Source organism: Pagrus pagrus, assembly GCF_965226575.1.
Source record: "Pagrus pagrus genome assembly, chromosome: 1".
Classification (NCBI taxonomy): Eukaryota; Metazoa; Chordata; class Actinopteri; order Spariformes; family Sparidae; genus Pagrus; species Pagrus pagrus.
In genome coordinates, this window is record NC_140185.1 from 36,443,684 (window position 1) to 36,463,859 (window position 20,176).

General features: G+C 41.4%; 1 protein-coding gene across 1 annotated transcript; it reads left to right on the plus strand.

The window, feature by feature from the left end:
• Nucleotides 1-1,117: 1,117 nt before the first annotated feature.
• Nucleotides 1,118-9,881, plus strand: LOC311257009 (uncharacterized protein; the record flags this gene model as incomplete). Its single annotated transcript, XM_084352443.1, has 13 exons — nt 1,118-1,240; nt 2,089-2,291; nt 2,969-3,106; nt 4,003-4,120; nt 4,448-4,634; nt 5,175-5,316; nt 5,416-5,571; nt 5,895-5,950; nt 6,723-6,898; nt 7,055-7,455; nt 7,596-7,692; nt 8,080-8,311; nt 8,399-9,881. The coding sequence occupies 13 exons, from the start codon at nt 1,118-1,120 to the stop codon at nt 8,587-8,589; spliced, it is 2,220 nt and encodes a 739-aa protein (XP_084208569.1). The 3' UTR covers nt 8,590-9,881.
• Between the last annotated feature and the right edge of the window lie 10,295 nt (nt 9,882-20,176).

Sequence of the window (20,176 nt, forward strand, 5' to 3'; positions counted from 1 at the left end):
GTTAACCTGGGTAACAAACCCAGGGCTACACTATTCACTCTGCGCTTCTACTAGCCCTGGGTCAAACATACAAGTGCTGTGACGCTCAGCTGAACCTTCTAAAGGTTGTGTTACTACTCGGCTTCGTTGATTCTTCTGGGGATAACCCCACAAAGAGCAGGGCCGGCAAGCCCGAGGCTAAAGTCCAGGTTAGTCCACTTTGGAATGTGCCAGTGTGAACAGGTCCTTATCTCGGGGCTATGTGCAGTGTGAAAAGCACTACAGCCTGTGGTTCCTCTCGCCCAGCTCATGGTCAGGGTCAGAGGCTTCATTAACCATTTATTCTTAAGTTATCAGTTGGTAAGAGTCAGCTCCGAACTGAGAGCTAATCTGACTGTGACTCTGAAGTTGAAGGATTAAATCTCCACGTCCATCCATTAAATCATGGGGAAAACATAATTGAAGATCATAAAAATAAAGATTTAAAACTATTTAAAATGATTTTTATCACCTACGATTAGGCTAGAGCCTCTGGACTTACTGACTTTAGCCAAAGCAATGGATGGAAGTCTGTAGCACAGTGGTTTTTAAATGTTTTTGCCCAAGGCAGACCAAAGGCCGGCCAACATCTCAAGGCACACCTGTATTCATACCTGTGCATCATAGCGTGTTATCTAATCGCTCGATACCAGTTAAGTTTTACCTACTGATGCTAAAAGATAATTTGACAGACAAATAACTCACAAATTCATTTGATACTCTGTAAAATTGTGTTAACAGTGAAATACTGGAGGTTCCTGGAAGGTTTTCAGTGCCTGCGTATCTGTAAATAAATGCACAGTTGTGTATCGCAATAATAATGTATGACTGCAACACAATCTCACAGCACACCTGGACACCAGCTGGGAACCACTGCTGTATCAAACAGATGCCAAAAGTTCCTCCAACACAGATTCTGTTGTCATCGACGATCATCTCAACAACGCGTGCCTCGTTTCCAAAAACATAACATATAGTTAAGAGTTCAGCACAGATCTGGTTCGTCCTGTTGGGTGAACTCTTGAGGTGCCGCCTCTGAGAAGTCTGAAAAAGAAACTGACTGAATGAGCTTTCACACGAACAGACTCTGAAAGACGTCATGGAGGCAGGTGCAACTCTGCTGCTGCTGTTCTCGTTTCTGAGCCCGGCTTCGTCTCTCAGCTTTTACGGAGACAGCATCAGTTTCACGCCTTTAAAGAAGCAGAGTGATGGAACAATTGAGGTACATGAATGGTCTTATTTATCATATTTTGTTAAACAGGATCTATTTTCTTTGAATTTGATGCTGTTTGAAAAAGAAATCTGCCTGAGAACGGGCTAAAGACGTCAGCTACACTGGGAGAAATGCAAGTTAATGAAAATCACAGCTTCACATGTGAGTTTTAACATGTGATTGGCTTTTTATTTTATACATGTTGAAAATAAATTCATGTCACATGTGAACTGGACAAAAAAATGGTTCATGAAATCTGCTTTTTCACATGTGACTTTCACATACGTTCACATGTGAAGTAACATTTAAACAAGTGAAAATAAAACATTATCACGTTAGCTGTGTATTTTATTACAGATGAATGAACACATTTCCACATGTGAATTACATATGTTTATACACAATTATCTTTATTTCACATGTGGAAACAACCTGATGAAAAAAAATGTAAATGCAATATGTCTCATGTGTTTTGAGTTCATAAGGGTGTGTAAAACATAAATAACACTGATAATTGCTAATAGCTCCTCCCTTTGACATACACTCAATGTAAAACAATGATATTAAATGTTAAACCTCATCAGCTGCATTGATTTTTGTAAGTATAAACATATTTATTGACATGATTCAAACAAGCTGAAGAAGTTTAGGAGAAGCACTGCTGGTCTTGACATTCACACCTCCTCCTGTCAGGATCTACTGACCAGGTTTTACTAAATGTGAAGTTTAAACAACCTGCTGCGATCGAACAAGAAAAGAATAACAATCCAAATTAATATGGATGTTCCTTGTTTCCTGTATGTCAGCGATGAAGCTCTTTCTACATGCTGTTTTTATTTGGTTTTACCATACTGTAGGTGACCTTTCATCACAGACTGAATGGCAGAAGCGACTGTCAGCGGCAGTCGTCCCTCTCATGTGAGACCGGAGTGTGTACGAGCGTTAATAGTCTGAGTGTGCTGGACACAGACGAGGACGGCACAGGGCAGGACAGGTGGTGCCAGTCTGAGGGGGAGACAACAGCAACCATCGCCACGAATAACACCACCTTTTCTCTGAGGTAAGACCAGCTCACAGGGACTCTCATGGCTTGTTTTGAAGTATCAGAGCTGTTGTCATTCAGGGTATTTTGGGTGTTTGAAGACAAGATTACATCAGAAAGTTCTGCAGAAATGAAAGGGAATAAGGAGCGTTATTTTCAATGTGAACCGCAGCTCTAAAACAACAAACTTCAGCTAAAACATAAAACATGGAGGCTCAGTTTGTTGTCGAAATGGCTGGTAATCAGAATCAGAATTGGGTTTTCAGTACAAAGGAAGGAGATGAACACATATTGTAATTTGCAGGCTTTTAAACCCTGTGTGGGAGTGTACTTTAGTCGTTAGGGCCACCTGTGGGTCGTTGTGGGTCTCAGAGCTCACACGTGTCCTTAACGACTCTGTAAGGACACACACAGTTTAAAAGCCTGCAGCTCCCCTCCAGTTAGTCAGAAGTGAAGAAGCTGCTTGGATGAGAGGTGAAACGTCTTCAAGAAACTGAAACAAGTCCAGTTGTCTACAACACAGCACCTAAAATTACCCTGACCTGGATGACTGAGAACCTTCATCAACATGTTGTAATTTGATGAGTCTCCATCTTTATCAGTTCCCAGATGGCAGGAGGTCGAGGAGTGGGAGGTGGAGGGGGCATCAATATATTCATGAGTGCTAGAAACACATTGAACCTTCTTCCTCTCAGGGACTCGGGCTGCTGCTGGGTGTCTAATGTCAACGGGAAAACCAACTGGACGTCTGAAGCAGAGCTGAACCTGGGAACTCGATCTGACTCACACACCCTCAACAGCTGTCCGGTGACCACGACCGTGTCTTCTTTACGGTACAAACCTTTTTCTATCAAACACATGAAAATCACACAGCAGAGTCAAGAAGACAACAAACCTGTCAGTGCTCACAGAGCAACAGGCAGAGCAGCTTTGACACAAATATCATTGCCATTATCTTTTTTATTCTTGCTGCAGCACCTCCTCAATTCAACATTAATTCTCTGTTCAACATATTTTGTTGTTTGGTTAATTTATAGACTGATAACATAAATATTAGAGGTTGACTAATATGGCTTTGTTGGGGCTGATAACAATATCAGTTATTAAAAATTATGAGACTGAAAACTGATATTTCAGACTGATATTCATTTGTCGTCTTATCTAATCGTCCTTTATTGATTTTATTCTTTTACTTATTTCTAAGTAAGAGTTTTTTTTCCTCTCTATTTCTTTTTCTGTGATTTTTGCCTGTTTTATCGCTTTTATTCCTTGTACTTGTAGTTAATCATAATCACTCTTTGTGGTTTTACATTTTCTGGCCTGCCATCTTGTTTCATCTCACCTCAGACGAGGATTCCTTATTGTTGTTTTAAATTAATTTATTTTATCAATCTGAAAGAGAAATCAACAATACTGATAATCGGAAAAGTGCTGAATATCAGCCACAATAATAGGTCTAATATTACTCCCAATAAATATCTCCTCTGACGTGGTAGCAAGCAGACATGACTTACCAAAAAAAACCTGTGATATAATTTTAGTCTAAAAGTTTAAATTTAAATTTCGATTGTTCAAAAAGCCAAATGAGCTTTTATTATTGGTGATTGGATAGTCATAGGAGACTCAGAGTGGTCAAATTTTTCGAAAGTACCAAGTTTTTATTAAAATGACTCTAGATGTTTGAACTTATATGTTTATATTTACCTCAGATCGTTGTGTTTCCATGCAGGGTGCCTCAGAACTGTTATTCCAGACTTCGTCTTCTGGCACACGACCCAGACGGAGATCACGTGAGATGCAAGTTTACGTCGGAAGCTGAAGTTTCCCCAAACTTTGCTCTGGATGAGGTAATCTATTACTCATTAACAGGAGCTGTATTGATTTAACATTCAATCCACACCAAGCAATTTAATTGTTGTAATTCATTTCTGATTGGAGTCGAACATGTTGAGCTTTCTTTGTGCATGTTTACATCAGAGTAGGTGTCACACTCACAGTGTATCTTCACCTTCTGTCCAGCTGTGTGTCTTTGCATTAAACAGATGGTTTATTAACATTAAAAATGTACAATAATGTAATATTGACGTTAAGAAATATTTCTCAGTGACTCTTTTCTTCTAAGATCAACATCCAAAGTGACATAAAGTACTTAAATCGTCTCCACGTCCTCTCAGGCTGCGTGCACACTGACGAGCACAGGTCAAGTCGGTGTCGGCGTCCACGTGTTCGAGATGACGCTGCAGGACTTTCCCAAGAAAAACATCACCTTGACGTACGCAGATGGAACAGCAGAGTCCCGGGCGGCCTCGGACGTGACGGCGTCACCTCTGTGCAAAGTGAAGCTGCAGTTCTCGATGGAGGGTGAGTCATTCAAACACGTACAATGTGCTTTTGATAGAAAAACACACCTCAAACAATTGTCTGACCCTTTGACCATAAAACAGAAGTGACGGGATCGTGCTGCTCAATGTCAAACCTTCCTCGCAGTGTTACAAGATATTGTGTTAACAGAATATGGTTGTAATTTTATCAGGAAAATTATATAAACTTATGATAACAAAGTTGTAATTTAAGCAAAAACACGTTTTATATTTGGTCATTTGAAATAGATAACAGCACCGTAAAGTCACAACCTTTTTCTCAAAATATTATGACTTTATTTCTATGATGTCATGACTTTCCCCCCAAAACTGCAACTTCATTCTCGTAAAAGACTTTTTTCCCTTCCAAGACATTTTCATATAAATGTAGCTGTTCATTTGTACATTATCAATAAAAACGTCATGACAGTATAATCAGGACATTTTATTATATTATTGGGTTTATTACATTTTCACTCACACGTCTTACAGCATCATTGTGTGCGACATGTCTTGATAACTCTGTGCGTCTGTGTTTCAGTCCTTCCTGCGATACCAAACTGTGAGGCAGGTCATGTGCAGCCCATGTTCCTGTCGACGACTCCTTCACATGGCGATGTCCTCTACGCCACCGTGGGCCAGAACCTCCAGCTAAAGGCCGAGGCACAGGCTCAACACTCAAGGTATTTACTGCTCGAGTTGTTTAACTGTGCCACTAACTCAGCTAAAGAAACATCCTCGAGTGACAAATAAGTGTAATTATTTCATGTTTCTTCCTGAAGCATTCACGACTTCCAGGTCAGCGGCCCACACAACATGACCAAAGTGTTCAGTGACGAGGCGAACGGAAAGGCTGCAGTGACTCTGAGCTGGACTCCTCAGCAGAGAGACCTGTACACATTCGTCCCGGTCTGCTTCACTGCAGAGACGAATGAAACGTGAGTGGTTTCATGAGCAGCTGCTGGAAAAAGTGTGTTAAATTATCCTGCTCACGGCTAAAAGAAGCCTCGATCTATTAATTAAGAGATTTTGGTATTTTCATGTCTCTGTAGCACTTCAACACAAACACACTGTAACTTTGTATTACAGCTCGTCTCGTGAACAGTGAAATGACGTCTCCATTAAATTTAGATGTTCAAGAACAGTAGGCTACATGTGTGATTATGAACAGTTGTTGTTATATACTTTATTACCACATCAGATATTGTGATTATTATTACTGTTACACACTGAAACCTGTTTTCTTTGTTTTGTCATTCAGCCAATCAGATATGAGGTGTGTTGTTGTCCTGGTGACCCAAGCGTCTCTCATTCAAGGTTTGTCTATCCTCAAGATATCTGTTTTTAAAATTGTGTCTCTACAGTCGAAACTGTCAACGATCAAACTTTAGTTTGTTGTTCAGCATCAGCTGTTTGTCCAGAAACATCTTAAACTTCTCGTCTGGCCGTGCGAATAGTGTCTTCAAGGAGGAAAGCCAGAAGTAGAAGTTATTCCAGCTCCATGAAACCTCTTGTTGCTCTTTATTTAAAGGTCCAGTGTGTAGAATTTGTTATTTGACCAGAAATCATGTTTGAGTAAAAGTAAAGATGGCATCTTAAAAAGTCTTAAAGTATCCGGTAACAAATTTACTTCAGTATCTAAAGTACGAGCAGATTATATATAAATGTACATGTATGTAGTCTTTATACTTTATAAAATGGGTAGACCAATTACCTGCATCATCTTTCTTTTAATGTATTTTCAAATCTGATTGCTGATAAAATAAATACATTTTAAAAGCCACCACTTTGCCTTTGATGTTACATGTAATCTGTGAAGTAACAAATATCTAAAGTTAAATGTAGTGAAGTATATAAAGTAGCAGAAAATGGAAATACTCAAGTAAAGTACCTCAAAGGTACTTAGTTAGTTGTAAATGAACGCAGAACATCTGAATCTGTTCAGCCGAAGTTGTTTTACTCACCGCTCAGTTGAACGTTTGTATTGGGGGGTAATAAAGCAGAGGAAGCAGAATGTGTGAGCCACACTACAGTCTGTGAGCTACAGTCTGATGTTGATGAAGAAGTTCATCTGAAATGTGATTCACAGGCAAAGCCATCGTTGAGTGCTCCCCCAACAAGATGGTGGTGTCCCTGGAGAAAGCCTCCATGCCCGACATCGACAAGAACTTTCTCCGGCTGAGAGACGAGTCGTGCTCTCTCACCTCCAACAGCACTCACATCACGGGCAGCATGTCGTTCAGCACCTGCGGCACCAAGTTCGAGGTGTGGAGGGACATTTTCCTCTGAATGAGATTACACTGGTGGTTATTGTGAAATCTCCAGTGATGAGCTTTAAAACAAACTGAAGAAGAGATAATATATGTATCATTGTGTGAACTCCTTTGTGTTTTATACCACTGTCATTCGTCTCCAACACAGGATAAAGGCGACTTTATCGTTTTCAACAATGAGATCAACTCCTTCGAGCTGCCCAACGAGGTTATCGTCCGAAGGAAGACCGTGAAGATCGGTTTCTCCTGCCAGTTTCCCAAAGCCATCAGCATCTCCAGTTACTACAGCCTCAAAAAGTCTGAATACATTTTCACCGAGTCCAGCTTCGGCAGCTTCGGCTACACTTTTGAGATATACCGAGACAGCAACTTTACCAATAAGGTGGAGGCCATCGCCTATCCAGTGGAGGTGAAGCTGATGGAGCCTCTTTACATCGGAATTCAAGCTCAGTCGGACCTTCCAAATGTGAAACTGTTTGTCGAGTCGTGCAAAGGAACTCCTGATGACAACCCTGAAAACGCCCTCTCCTACGACCTCATCAGCAACGGGTGAGTGCTCATGAATAAGTGAAAAATGTTAATCTTTAAGAGGATCAGATATCATCTTTCACACGCAGCTCCTTCATCGGTGTGTGTGTGTGTGTGTGTGTGTGTGTGTGTGTGTTACAATTCATGTCTGTCTCTTGCAGGTGTATCCGGGACGAGACACTTAAAGTCCACCCATCCAGCAACGATTCATTCAACTTTGAGGTTCAAGCCTTCAAATTTACTGGAAACTTTGACCAGGTAATAAAAATCAATATTAAATCACAGTAAACTTAAATCAACATATTATTCAGGCATGTGGGACCTTTTATCTTTTGATATTTCCACTTTTGTCAGTGTCTGTTGCAATGTGAAGCGTTTGTTGTGGCACAAACACACACACACACGATAAATGACAGATATCTATTTCATAGTGTACCGACCCATACCGGTCTGATAAGGTTACTCTTCCTCATGCCTGATAGATCTGACGTCTGACTCTGCGCCCAGTTAGAAGGAAACTTCACGCATGGTTTGAAAATACTGGCTGTGTGACGGCGTGTGATTATAAAGTGCAGGTTGTTTAATTCAACGTTAAAAGCAGAACGTTTTCACTTGACTTCCTTCTTTTCACCTGCCACCTCACAGGTGTACATCACCTGCTCCGTCATCCTGTGTGAGCCCGGCAGTCCCTTCTCCAGATGTGCTCAGGGCTGCCTGAAGACCGCATCCAGACGCAAGAGAGATCTGAGCAAAGAGACCGGCAGCCATTACATCATCCAGGGTCCTCTGCAGGTCGTCGGGCAGGCCGTCCCCAACGTAGCCGTGGACAGTCACATGCAGGATGTTGTGATGAGTCAGAGCGAGACGCCCAGAGAAGGTTTATATCTGATCCATAAATCTATTGATTTATCTATCTGCATGTCTGTCTGTCTGTCAATAAAACTACTGTACCGTTGTGTTTCAGTGATTCCTTCAGATATCGAACCAAGCGGAGGAGGTAGGAGAATCAAGGAGATCCTCAGCACCAGCATCAGCACCGTGGTGTTTGCCGTCTGCTTCTTGGTTTCGCTGGTGTTGATGGCTGTGATCGTTCGTTACTTCACCAGGAAGAGAAAAGCTGAAGACCGCAATGCTCTTATCCTCTCTGACTACTAAACCCAGAAAATCTCCACTAATCTCAGACATCTTGCATGTTATTGTTTATCATGTCAAAGGATATGTTCACAGTTTTTAAAAGTCTGTCCTCTAAACGATGCTCTCATGGCCACTCTGCATGCACAGTGAAATGTTTTTTTGCTTCTCTGCTGCAAAAATATATTTTAAAGTTTATCTCTGATCAGCTTCAGATAAACTTTGGAAGATGGTGTGGCACAGAAGGAGGACTGGATTTTGTAAGCCACCATACCAGCCAGCATCAGGCCTCAAATACCAAATCAGATCTTGCATTGAAAACACCTGTCCTTCCAGTGATGACTGCGCTGTGGTCACCAATCATATCAGCTAGCGATCTCACCAGCTGGTCAGCAGTGCTGTTGTTCAACCTGTTGATGCTAAATTTAGTTTAAAGAAGAGAATTATAGCCAACTATGATCTGTGGGTGTTAATAACATCTTTCTCAAATCAGTTTGGATCTCAGGGCTTCTGCAGACTTGGATTACGGCTACTTTAGTTGCAATGCTGTTTTCCTGTGAAGCTCCAGAAAAGTTTTGTGGACTACGAGACTTCTCACCTAGCTTTTCATCAGCATGCAGGGAGGAGATAAATCTTCATTTTTTGGGTGAACTTATCCTTTAATGGCCAGAATAAATTGATCAGTTTCACTGTTCATATCGACAGCCATTGGAATAATCTTAACAATCTTAAGATGACGCATGTTGCATCAAACTGAAAGTGTTTGTTCACGCTGCAGCTCAAGTTCACTCAACCAGTTTGAGACAAGTGATGGAATTTTAACAACAACAATCATCTGCTGTAAAAACAAAATCCACTCCGTCTGGTTCTGCAGGATGTTTCTGATACTTCGGTCTTGTTCTGCATGCACGTTCCCAGCAAATATCTTCAGGCGTTCAAAGTTTGTTTGTTATTATTATTCTGTTATTTGGTTCATTTAGGACCCAACGAGCAGCAGAAGAGTTAGACTCATAGATGAAACATTAGCATTTTATTTTGTTTTATACACCAGGCATGATTAGAAATTAGTTTACATTTTAAATTTACAGCCAATACTGGCGTAAACACATTTTTAAAGTGACAGCAGCTTCACATCTTTACTCTACATGTGTATCTTAAATATATGTCACAGTTAGACGAGCAGTTCTGGTGAGGAATATATGTAATGGTGAAATCATATGATTGTGGGATTTTATTTTTTAAATTAAATGGTAAATGTGCAATATATCTACTTTCCATCTGAAGTCTTAATCACATAATAAACACAACTTTGTGTGGTTTGTGTCTGTGTGGTTTGTGTGTTCAGTTAATTGTTAGAATTACTGGACAGCTCAGGTTGAGAATATTGATCTGCACTGATCACCAGGTACTGTAGATCTGGAGAAGACGGTTACATGAGTAAGTTGTCTTAGTTAAAAGGACTCAACTGAAAGCATTTATTGAAACTCAACGTAAGATCTTTTTTAGACATAACGAGAGGTTTTATTGTCTAGATCCAACCAAACTGCAACCGTTATCCAACATTAAGTACAACCCAGAAGTCATACTATGTGTATAATATGCATCATATCTCATATAACATGTTTGTCAGCAAGCTTTCATCTGAAAGTCTAACCGGATGTTGCATACGAATGCTAACTGCTAGAGGCTGTGAGGGTCTTAGTTTGAAGCTTCAGGCGACAGAGCTGCTGTGTTTGACGAGTTGGGAGTGAGACTCAAAGTAAGAACTCATTACTTATTTTGCACAGATTAGCGCCACCATGTGGCCATTTACAAAACACCTTCACTTATTGGTGTATGAACAAAGATAGATTCTTTATTTTTCCTGATTTCCTTCATATAACGTGCCCAGTGTCTATCCATAAAGGCCACGTAAAATCTCTTATACGCTTATGACCCAGTCTTCACCACACACACCACACGACAGACATTCGGTGATAACTTGATATCTCGAGAAAGCCTTGAGGGAATTTCTTCAAATCTGGCACGACTGTCCACTCAAAGACAAACTTGGCCATTCCTCAGATGAGATTGTGACAGATACTGAATCTAATCTTGGGTGTTCACCTTCAAACTGCACTGACTGTTGAGATTTGTGGAGCGAAAGTATAAAGTAGCAGGAAATGGAAATACTCAAGTTGAAGCCCCTCAAAATCCAGTTTATTTTGGCATTTTTATGATATTTAATATTTTTCTGAGTCATTTCCTGATCCTTGTTTTGACTCATGCCTTCTTCTGATAATTTGACAGCACACATGCATGTTGGTTGATGTTGTTGGCATGTGACAGTTGGATGACGCAATCAAAAAACACGCTCCACAATCAGCGACTGAAGCAAATGCAACATGTTCTGCACACGCCAGCATACCAGGTGAGGGAGAGCCAGGCTGAGGCTACCAGCCTGGCTGTGGCCTGGCTGAGGCACAAAAAGAGACACAACATTTCCACAAAGAGATACAAAACCACTTCAAAGAAACAGAGAACAACCACAGACACACAAAACCTCAAGAGTGATGCACAAAACCTCCACAAACGAACTCACAACCTCCACAATCTGACGCACTGCCGGCCTGCACGAGGACACACTTGGTGTGTTTCTCACTGGCTGTGTCCAAATTCAGGCTTCAAGGACGCGGCCTTTGCGGCCCACGGAGGCCGGGTCCTTCGGAGAGACCTTGAAGGCCACGTCCACCGTTGTTAAATGGGACGGTCTAGCCTTCGGAGTATTTCCTGGTTGCGTCACCAGGTGTTCATGCATTAAAGTCTGTTTTGGTTCAAATCTATCAAACGTGTACATTCATTTGTGTGTGTACAATGTGTCAAACCTAAATTGAATTATCAACATTCCAAAATAAACATTAACCCATTGATGAATAACAACTATATTTACCATAGCATTACCAGCGTCACGTATTTTAACTGAAAGTTAAAATTTGGAGGTTTTATAGTCCCTTGAAGTTTAACATATCTGGCGTTGGATGTTCAAATGACTAAAACCGAGTATAAACCCATTACTGAAATTTGAATGTCATGTCTGCGCCACTTGATGTCGCCATTTTCTCTTGCTTCCTCTTCTGTTTCGGGACTGAGCAGCGGTGCGCAAAGGATCTTGGGATATAGCAGGCCGCGAAGGATAGTAGCGGCGCGTCCTCCGAAAAGAGGGAAGGGCAGGCTGCATTTGTGGGCTGCGTTTGAAGGAGCCTTCCAATTTGGACAGCCTTCGCGCAGCGTTGTGACGTAATTGGCCTTCAAATGCGCCCTTCGAGGGCTGCAGCCCCTGAATTGAGACACAGCCCATGTGTCTCCAATAGACTTCACCACAGTCTGGCACCAAGGCAAGATTCAGTGACACAACAACCCCTCGTTCTTGTTTAGATTCCTCGATAAGCTGCAGGAAGTAGCCTGCACCGTCCATCCGAACACCATCGATCATCTCAAATCCCACTGGCTCTTCAACTCTTCAGGCTCAGCCGACAGTACAGACGGACGAACATTTGTTCATGAAAATCTTGATATTGATCCGGGGACAATGACAGTGTTGTTGTTTAACATACAGTGAGATTATATTTCCTGTTTGTCAACTGTAAGCGATAATACATAAAATGCAACATCCGGTTAGACTTTCAAATAAAGCCTGCTGCTCACACGTAATGACTTTTGTACTGTTGTGAACGTGCTACGGTTTGGTTAGTTGTTGGCACAGAAACTACTGTGAGGTTTAGCAACAGATCTCTTAACCAAAGTGGCTTCACTCACGTAAAAATATGTTACATACTGCCAGTAAGTTAGCAAGTAATATAAAACATTACATCATTTAAAAACTCTTGATCGTCACAGACAGGACACAAACTCAAACAACAAAGTGACACGAGAGGAGTAACTGCAGCGTCAGGGCTCGTGACCAGGCGGCTCTGTTTCACACGTTCAGAGCGAGAACAGGTTGTGACTTTAATTACAGAAACAGGAACAACTGCTGCTTTGTTTCAGATAATCAGGACGTTTTTCACCAGGTCACAAATCCAAAACAAAGCTTTGTTCATTAGTTCATCATGGCAGACTGAATGATGGATAAGGTTTAATAACAGTGATGAAATATGATAAGTCTGCCGTACTTCCCTTCATAATCATCTCAGGAAGGAAGAAACAATTTCCCATAGCAGCTGTAGCTGTCGGCCAAACCACAGGAACAAAACCCAGTGTCACGATACCTGACTGCTCTACCAACCCTGTCTGGGCCAAAATTATGTGTTGGCTTCTTTCCACATCTTCTGTTATTACTGGCTACAGTTTGAGGTCGAGAATGCAGAAAAGGTTCCTGATTCATAGCAAAGGGCATCGTGTTAGCGTGGCGTCTTATCACCAGGATCTCCTGAGATCTGCTTCGTTTGTCAGCCTGTTGATGGTCATTAACGTCGGTGCGACCCCCGTGATCGACAGAAAAATCAACATGGCAGATATTACAAAATTGCCCCTTTCCTTTAAAACTCTCCGTAAGAAATGTTAATTCTCTGTGCAGTGCCAGACACAGGATGGGATAACTAAAAGCGGAAAAAGGTGTGAAAATGTCTCATAAATTGAACAGATCGAAATACAGGAGAGTTGTAACCCCGAAGGAAATCGGTAGAGGGCAATGAAAAACAGGACTCTCCCAGGAAAATCTTGAGGTTTGGCACGTGTGCAAGGTCACAACATCATCAGCAGTAAAAGTAATTTGATGATATACTTTTACAGCCGACAGTTGTTTATTTGATAGCCTGAACAAGGTTTCTTTGTCTCACAGTGATTTGAGATTCTTGCTCTTCCACATACTTTTCACATTGATCTCACAGGTGTTGACTGACAGGAAATGATAATGTTGTGCACACTTCACAAGAGGCACCATAATGTAGTGCTTCATGCAACAGTAATCGGGAGTTTTGGGTGAAATTTGGCTATCAATAATAATTAATGATTATCAGTGATAATTATTAATTCTGATTAATAATAAGATCCAATTTACATTAGATCACCTCGGGGCGAAAAGAGCCAATTCACCAAATCAGTCTCAGAAAAAGTACTAAACTGTTTGAAACTCTGATTAATAATTAACTTAATAACTACATGTCAAAGACAGCAGGTGGAGGAACCTGGTCGCTCCTTGCCTTTGCAGGGGTAGCAGCTCGGTGCTAACTTGCTTGGTGTTCCTCAGATTGTGGCGTGAGCTGGCAAGCTTTGCAGTGAGGAGAAGTTCTGGGCCTGCTGGGAACGTAGCTTGCAGCTCTCAGCAGCTGTTTGGCCCGGAAGAATCCAGGAGAAGAGAACTTGAGGGCAGGCAGCCCGGTGGGGAGAGAGGTGGAGAAGCACTTGGAGAAGAGTGAAGAGAGAATAAAGGAAGGAGCTGGAGTTTCGACTATCTGGTCAGTGGGGGGTCTGTCACCCTGACCAATAGTAGCTCAAAGCTGAATTTGCACCTAGGTGTGAAGACTGGGGAGTTCTGGGAAACTGAGTTCAGTTCAGAGCCCATTTTGAAATCCACAGTGAACGACTTCATCGGTGGGTCCCAACAATAAGATCTTGGCCGTGCAGAGCTGTTCTCCAACTTGCTTTGAGCACCTGAAGAAATCATTTCTATCTCCAATGTTTCAAAATATTTCTTACACCTCCATCCTCACAACTCACAATATGATATATACTCTACATCTCTGACAATATAATCGAATTCTTTAGTTTTGTTTTACTTTACAATCACAATGATTCACTGAGTATTTTGCATTGGTAACGTGACACCATCGTTTAACGGCTGCACGTAATTTGACCTGAAGCACATTTTAGTTTCTAAAAAGAAACCCTCCCTCTGAATGCTGCCTTTCTTTTCCCTGAAGGCTGATGTTAATTTATTCACTTAAAGTCTGACTCGGCTGCAAATTATTAAATTACAGGAACAAACAACAATCAATGACAAGGAACATTTAGCTCAAGTGGTTTTCCTTGCCCCTTTTACCACTTTACATTTCACATACACTGCATTTTATTTGACTAAACTGATGGACTAACAGAACGAGCAGTACGTGTTTTCCTGTAATGTGACTGCGTTATATAATCTGCAGCCTGATGATGACGGCTGATTTACTGACGCTCCCTCAAAGTCACTTATGATGGACCCATTCAGCTCCATGAGCACCGATCAGCACCATACTGCAGAACTATCGGACAAACAAGTACAGTGGGACACATTTCTGCAAACCAGCTGCATTGATATAGATCTATAATACATGAGTGATTGATAAGTTCATGGCCGAAGGTAGAAGGAGATGAGTTACACAGCTCCATGAATACGCAGTTCAACTCTTCGAGTGATAATGCAAAAAATTGGAAGTGAATAACTTTTGTTTCTGGTGATTCTGTCTGACCCGGTCATACTTCTTCCTCTTCTTCAGGTTGAAGAGGTGGGTCAGTGGTGCCTTTTTTGACAGTGATGATGATGCTGGACTATGTGGGTGTGCTCGGTTTTCTGAAAATGACAACAAAGGTATGATTGAAGATAATAATACATTTCCTCATTGACATGCTTATCTGATATCTTCAGATCAACATTGAGCTGCATTGCCTGTCCTCAACAACGAGCTGTTTCCCAGAACCTACATCTTCGTGTTGTAAGAATGTGACAAGTAAAAATGTCAGATATGGCACAGATTTACTGGAAGACGAATCTGAAAGTAGTTCATCACTGTAAACAAGATTTTTACAGTAGCCGCTGCGTGACATCAGTAAGACGTTGTCACATTGATGGCCTCTCAGCCGTGACTGAAAAGTACTGCAGTTGATCGGCAGGTGTTTTTTTTAATTTAACAGGTTTAGCTGCCATGGTCATGGCCACTGGGTGTGTCCGCCAAGTTACGAACCCAATGTACCGTGGGTGTTTAACAAAGAAGCAAACATACCTATCAAGGCATCAAGCACTGGAAGAACAAATGATCTTTGTTTTTATCAAGACATTGTTACATAACGAAATGAAAGTCCGTAAACTCCTTCATGATACACGAACACAGAGTTAGAAGCAACAGGATGGTGATGATAATAAGGTCGGCATCTTCACATTTAAAGGTCTTTGACTGCGTGTAGGCACAACACATCAATGACCAAGCTCGATGAGCATGGCTATTATCGTGGATCTCTCTTCCTCTCCTCCCTGGGGTGGTGCAGCCGTCAGTTGGATGGTGTAATGGATCGTGATGTGCCCTGAAGAGGGTTACATGTCATCCTTCGACACCCTTTTCCCCTGTTTGTACTATCTACAGTCAAACAGAGGCACAGGCCATAAAATATTCTTAAACAATGATCTTTAGATGAAGTACATTTGTGGTTGTTTGCCACAACATAAAAAACAACCACAACCCCATCTGCAGCTTGAAGTTCTCTTGAAGGTATATTATGCAGGATTTTCCTAAAAACTATGTCTTCACTTGTACACAAATAATCCTTCTCCATCATCAAACTGTTGTTAAATACTGATATGAAGGAACACTTTGAGTGGATTAAGTTTATTGTCAGAATTGTAAGAAGTGCACTCAACTGTACGGTAACTTTGTCTACGTGAGATACATGAACTTAATACAATAATTATCCTGAGAGTTAGTCCCAGTTCCAGTTCTTTACACAACAATAGCACTCAGTTGATGAATGCTGATACTTCCACACATGACGAGTTCTTCACCTCCTCTTTCCCATCACAGAGTAGTAATGTAATACTGTATTGTCAGAGGCCAACATGACTAACAGATCGCCCTGGATCAATAAGTTCAGTTTTTCCTTGACGATCAGCATTTCTGCATGTTGACTGGTCAAACAGGCCACTCTTCATGTTTCTTTTGAAACTGATGTAATTTACCAAGTAAATGTGTTTCCTTGGCTTGTGATAGCCTTACAGTAACTCTCCAAAACTTTATTTCCGTGTCAAAAAGTACATACGAACCATTGTTTGTCCACAGTGAGCAGACAGGAGGAGGCAGCACCTGGAGGACCGTGGCTGCTCTCATGCTGCTGCTGCTGCTGCTGCTGCTTCTGGTCTCAAGTGTGTCTCTGGGTGTCATTTCTGCATTAAAACGTCTTAAAATGACGAGAATGTTCAAACCCTGAGAAATATGCATGGGGGATGCAAAGCAGCAAATTGCATATAAAACATAATAACTTTTTTTGTTCTTGGTTTACGGTCAGATATGATCAAATCGGTACCTTTTTGTTGTTGTTTGGTGATTAACATTAGCAATTTTTAGTCGTTAGCCTCTTAGCTATTGTGCTGCAAAGTGTTCAACTGACAACTGGGCACCAGAGACAACAACGTAATAAATACTGCGTTAACAAAAGTGATTTTCACTGATTGAAGTAAAATATGTGATTTTCAGTGACGATACTTTAGTTACTTCAGGACTTCACGCCACAGTAGTTAATATGAACCGTACCCATCTGTGGTGCAACCAATCATTGACAGAACTTTAGTATCACACTAACTAAGTTTCAACATATTGATTAAAGGATAACTAACGTTTTTTACAACCTGGACCTTATTTCTGGCAAAACATATGATCATTTACTCACCCAGATAACTTTGGTGTCATTCGGCGTCGTTCGGACGAAATTAGATCCAGTGTAGCGGCGATATATCCATATAATGGGAGAGACGGGGCAGCGACACACAGCCTCTATATAACGCATTATCTGCCACGAAACTAGTTCATTTCATCAATATTTTGTTATGAAATGCTAGCGCTATTAGCCTCTGAGTCCGGGCTCGTCCGTTATCAACATCCGGGGTCAAACTAGCAGCAGCAGCTACAGGTAAACAAGCCGCGCTGTCGCGGGTGCGCGCGCAGCTCAGAGACGACATCTTCCAGGTCAGAGGTAGTAGATCAGCCTACAGACCCCGGATGTTGACAATAGACGAGCCCGGACTCAGAGGCTAATAGCGCTAGCATTTCATAACAAAATATTGATGAAATGAACTAGTTTCGTGGCAGATAATGCGTTATATAGAGGCTGTGTGTCGCTGCCCCGTCTCTCCCATTATATGGATATATCGCCGCTACACTGGATCTAATTTCGTCCGAACGACGCCGAATGACACCAAAGTTATCTGGGTGAGTAAATGACCATATGTTTTGCCAGAAATAAGGTCCAGGTTGTAAAAAACGGTACTTATCCTTTAATGTGAATTTTGCAGCAGAACTAAAGATAGAACTTATGTATACTTTCTGCAATGGGCCACAGAGCTTTGCAAAACACCAATGGTCTTTACATCATGGTCTATTTCCTGATTTTTCCCCTTTCAGGAGGACGGAAATGACCTCGTCTTCGAGAACGAGATCTTGCTGTCTGGCATATATATATTTATATATATATGCCAGAAAGCAAGATCTCGTTCTTGAAGTAGATGAACATCAGCTGTAGATTGTATCATCAGTCTTCTCAACAATTTCATCTTTAGCATTCATCCTCTGACCTGTAACAGAATGTCTTATCTTTGTTTAACTAAAGAAAACTCTGACATGTCCAATCATTGATTTGTTCAACGCTCTACTCAGCGTCTGTACGGGATTATAGTGCCCTGGTGATATGGTTATGTACATTTGTTGTCATCTGCCTAACTATGGTAACATATTTTGTTGTCTTCCCGTTATACCGATCGATACCAATTGCTGCAACTGTGAGTCATGTTACATCGTCTACGAGAAGAATGAATACTCATCCTCCCAGAAGTAATTTGTAGTTAATGTGATAGTTGTGTTTAATAAATAAGGGAAAACTGAAAACTGCTCAAGCTCCATTACATGTTGCCTTATGAACAACTCGGGGGTTAACGCTCACTTGTTTTGTTTTTCTAGGACGTGACCGCCGAGACCGAGGATAAAGATGATTTACTTGATGACTTGTTAAACCAGCAGGTGCAAAGAAGGAGGAGCACAAACTAAGAATGTTTCTCGAAACTTGGCTTCACTTAAAACAAGAATACATTTTTCAGACTCAGGTGATGACTTCCCAGCAGAAGCCCTGTGCATGAGAACAAAATATAATCAGTCTTCAAAATCTTGATCAGGCATTATGATTATGATTCAGTAAAATAACAACGGCAGGGCGTCTTCAGTGGAATGAGATGCACTCGTTGACACTTTCTGCATGCCTTTGTTGGTACCTAGGTGTGCTCCAAACACTGAACTAACTAGAATTGTATAATACTGACACTTGTACCATTAGTGTGCACCTTTATTCTCATGTCCACTACTGTCCCGTCTGAAATATCTTAACTATTGGATGCACTGCCATTGCCATCCATCCAATAGCCAACGGCACTGGGGATGTCTTGACCTGCCACCAGCAGGTCAGAGTTTTCAGTTATCTGGTGAAATATTCTGCCCCAATAATTCATCCTAATGATTTTGGTGATATGTTGATATGTTATCTGGTGCCACCATCAGAGTGACGAAGGAAAGGAAAGGAAGAGGAAAGAAACGAAGGGATGAAGGAAAGGGAAAGAGTTGAGAGGAAACGAGGGGGAGGGGAAGGAAAGGAAAGGAAACAAGGAGGGGTGGGGGGTAAGTTGTGTGGAGGGCAAAAAGAGCTAAAAGCCACCTTCTTTTTCAACACAACTGACAGTTATGACTGCTGATTCAAAAAATGGAAATACATTACACATTAACACTAGAATGGCCCTCAGTAGAGCGCATACCTCCGCCAAGGCCCAACAGTGCCCTTTGATTCCAAAAAAGCCTAATCTAATATCGAACTCAGTCACCATGTATCTGACTGTACCAGCCACCTAAATACGCCTGATTCATTTCATCAAGATCCATGGATTATTCCCCGAGAAATGAACGAACACGTCAAAAAACATCATGTCAGAAAATGTGACAGAAAGCGAGAAACAAATCGTGGATCTGTCCTTTTATCAGGAACCGCACCAAAGTTAATGAAGTCTATTCTGGGCCGAGACTCATCCTCCATCCAAGTTTAGTGGAAATCTGTTCGGCAGTTTTTGTTTGATCCTGCTGACAAACCAACCAACAAGCAAACAGGTTCAGGTGACACAGGTGAAAAGAAAATAATAATCCTTTAGGCTTTTATCGAAAAATGGCTATTTGTTGGAAGATAATCCAGCTGACACTTTATTATTGTATTTCATTCTGATAATGGGTAAAAAAAAAAAGATTATGTACCTTTGCACACTGTCGCACAGAGAGGGGGCTCCTCGCTGGTAAACTTTGTGAACCAGAAATAATTAGAAGTTAAATGCATACGGTAGTAGTCTCATTCCCAGGTTGGCAGGTCACCAACCCAAAGTGTTTGATGAGTTCGACATGATTGCAGCAGGGCATCTGAAATATCTGTTCCACCCATTCTCAAAATGTGTTTTTTAACATTACAGCATTGCTGAAAGACAGCCGAGGTCTTTGATGGGACAGGGGGGTGGAACTAGTTCTACTTCATGCTTCAGACTTTCGGCAAATGATGCGGACACTAAGTCAACTTGTCGAGTGTCTTCGTTTCCTCATAGCAGAACATTTAGGAGTCAGCTCACGGTGAAGTTGGGGTATTCAGAAAG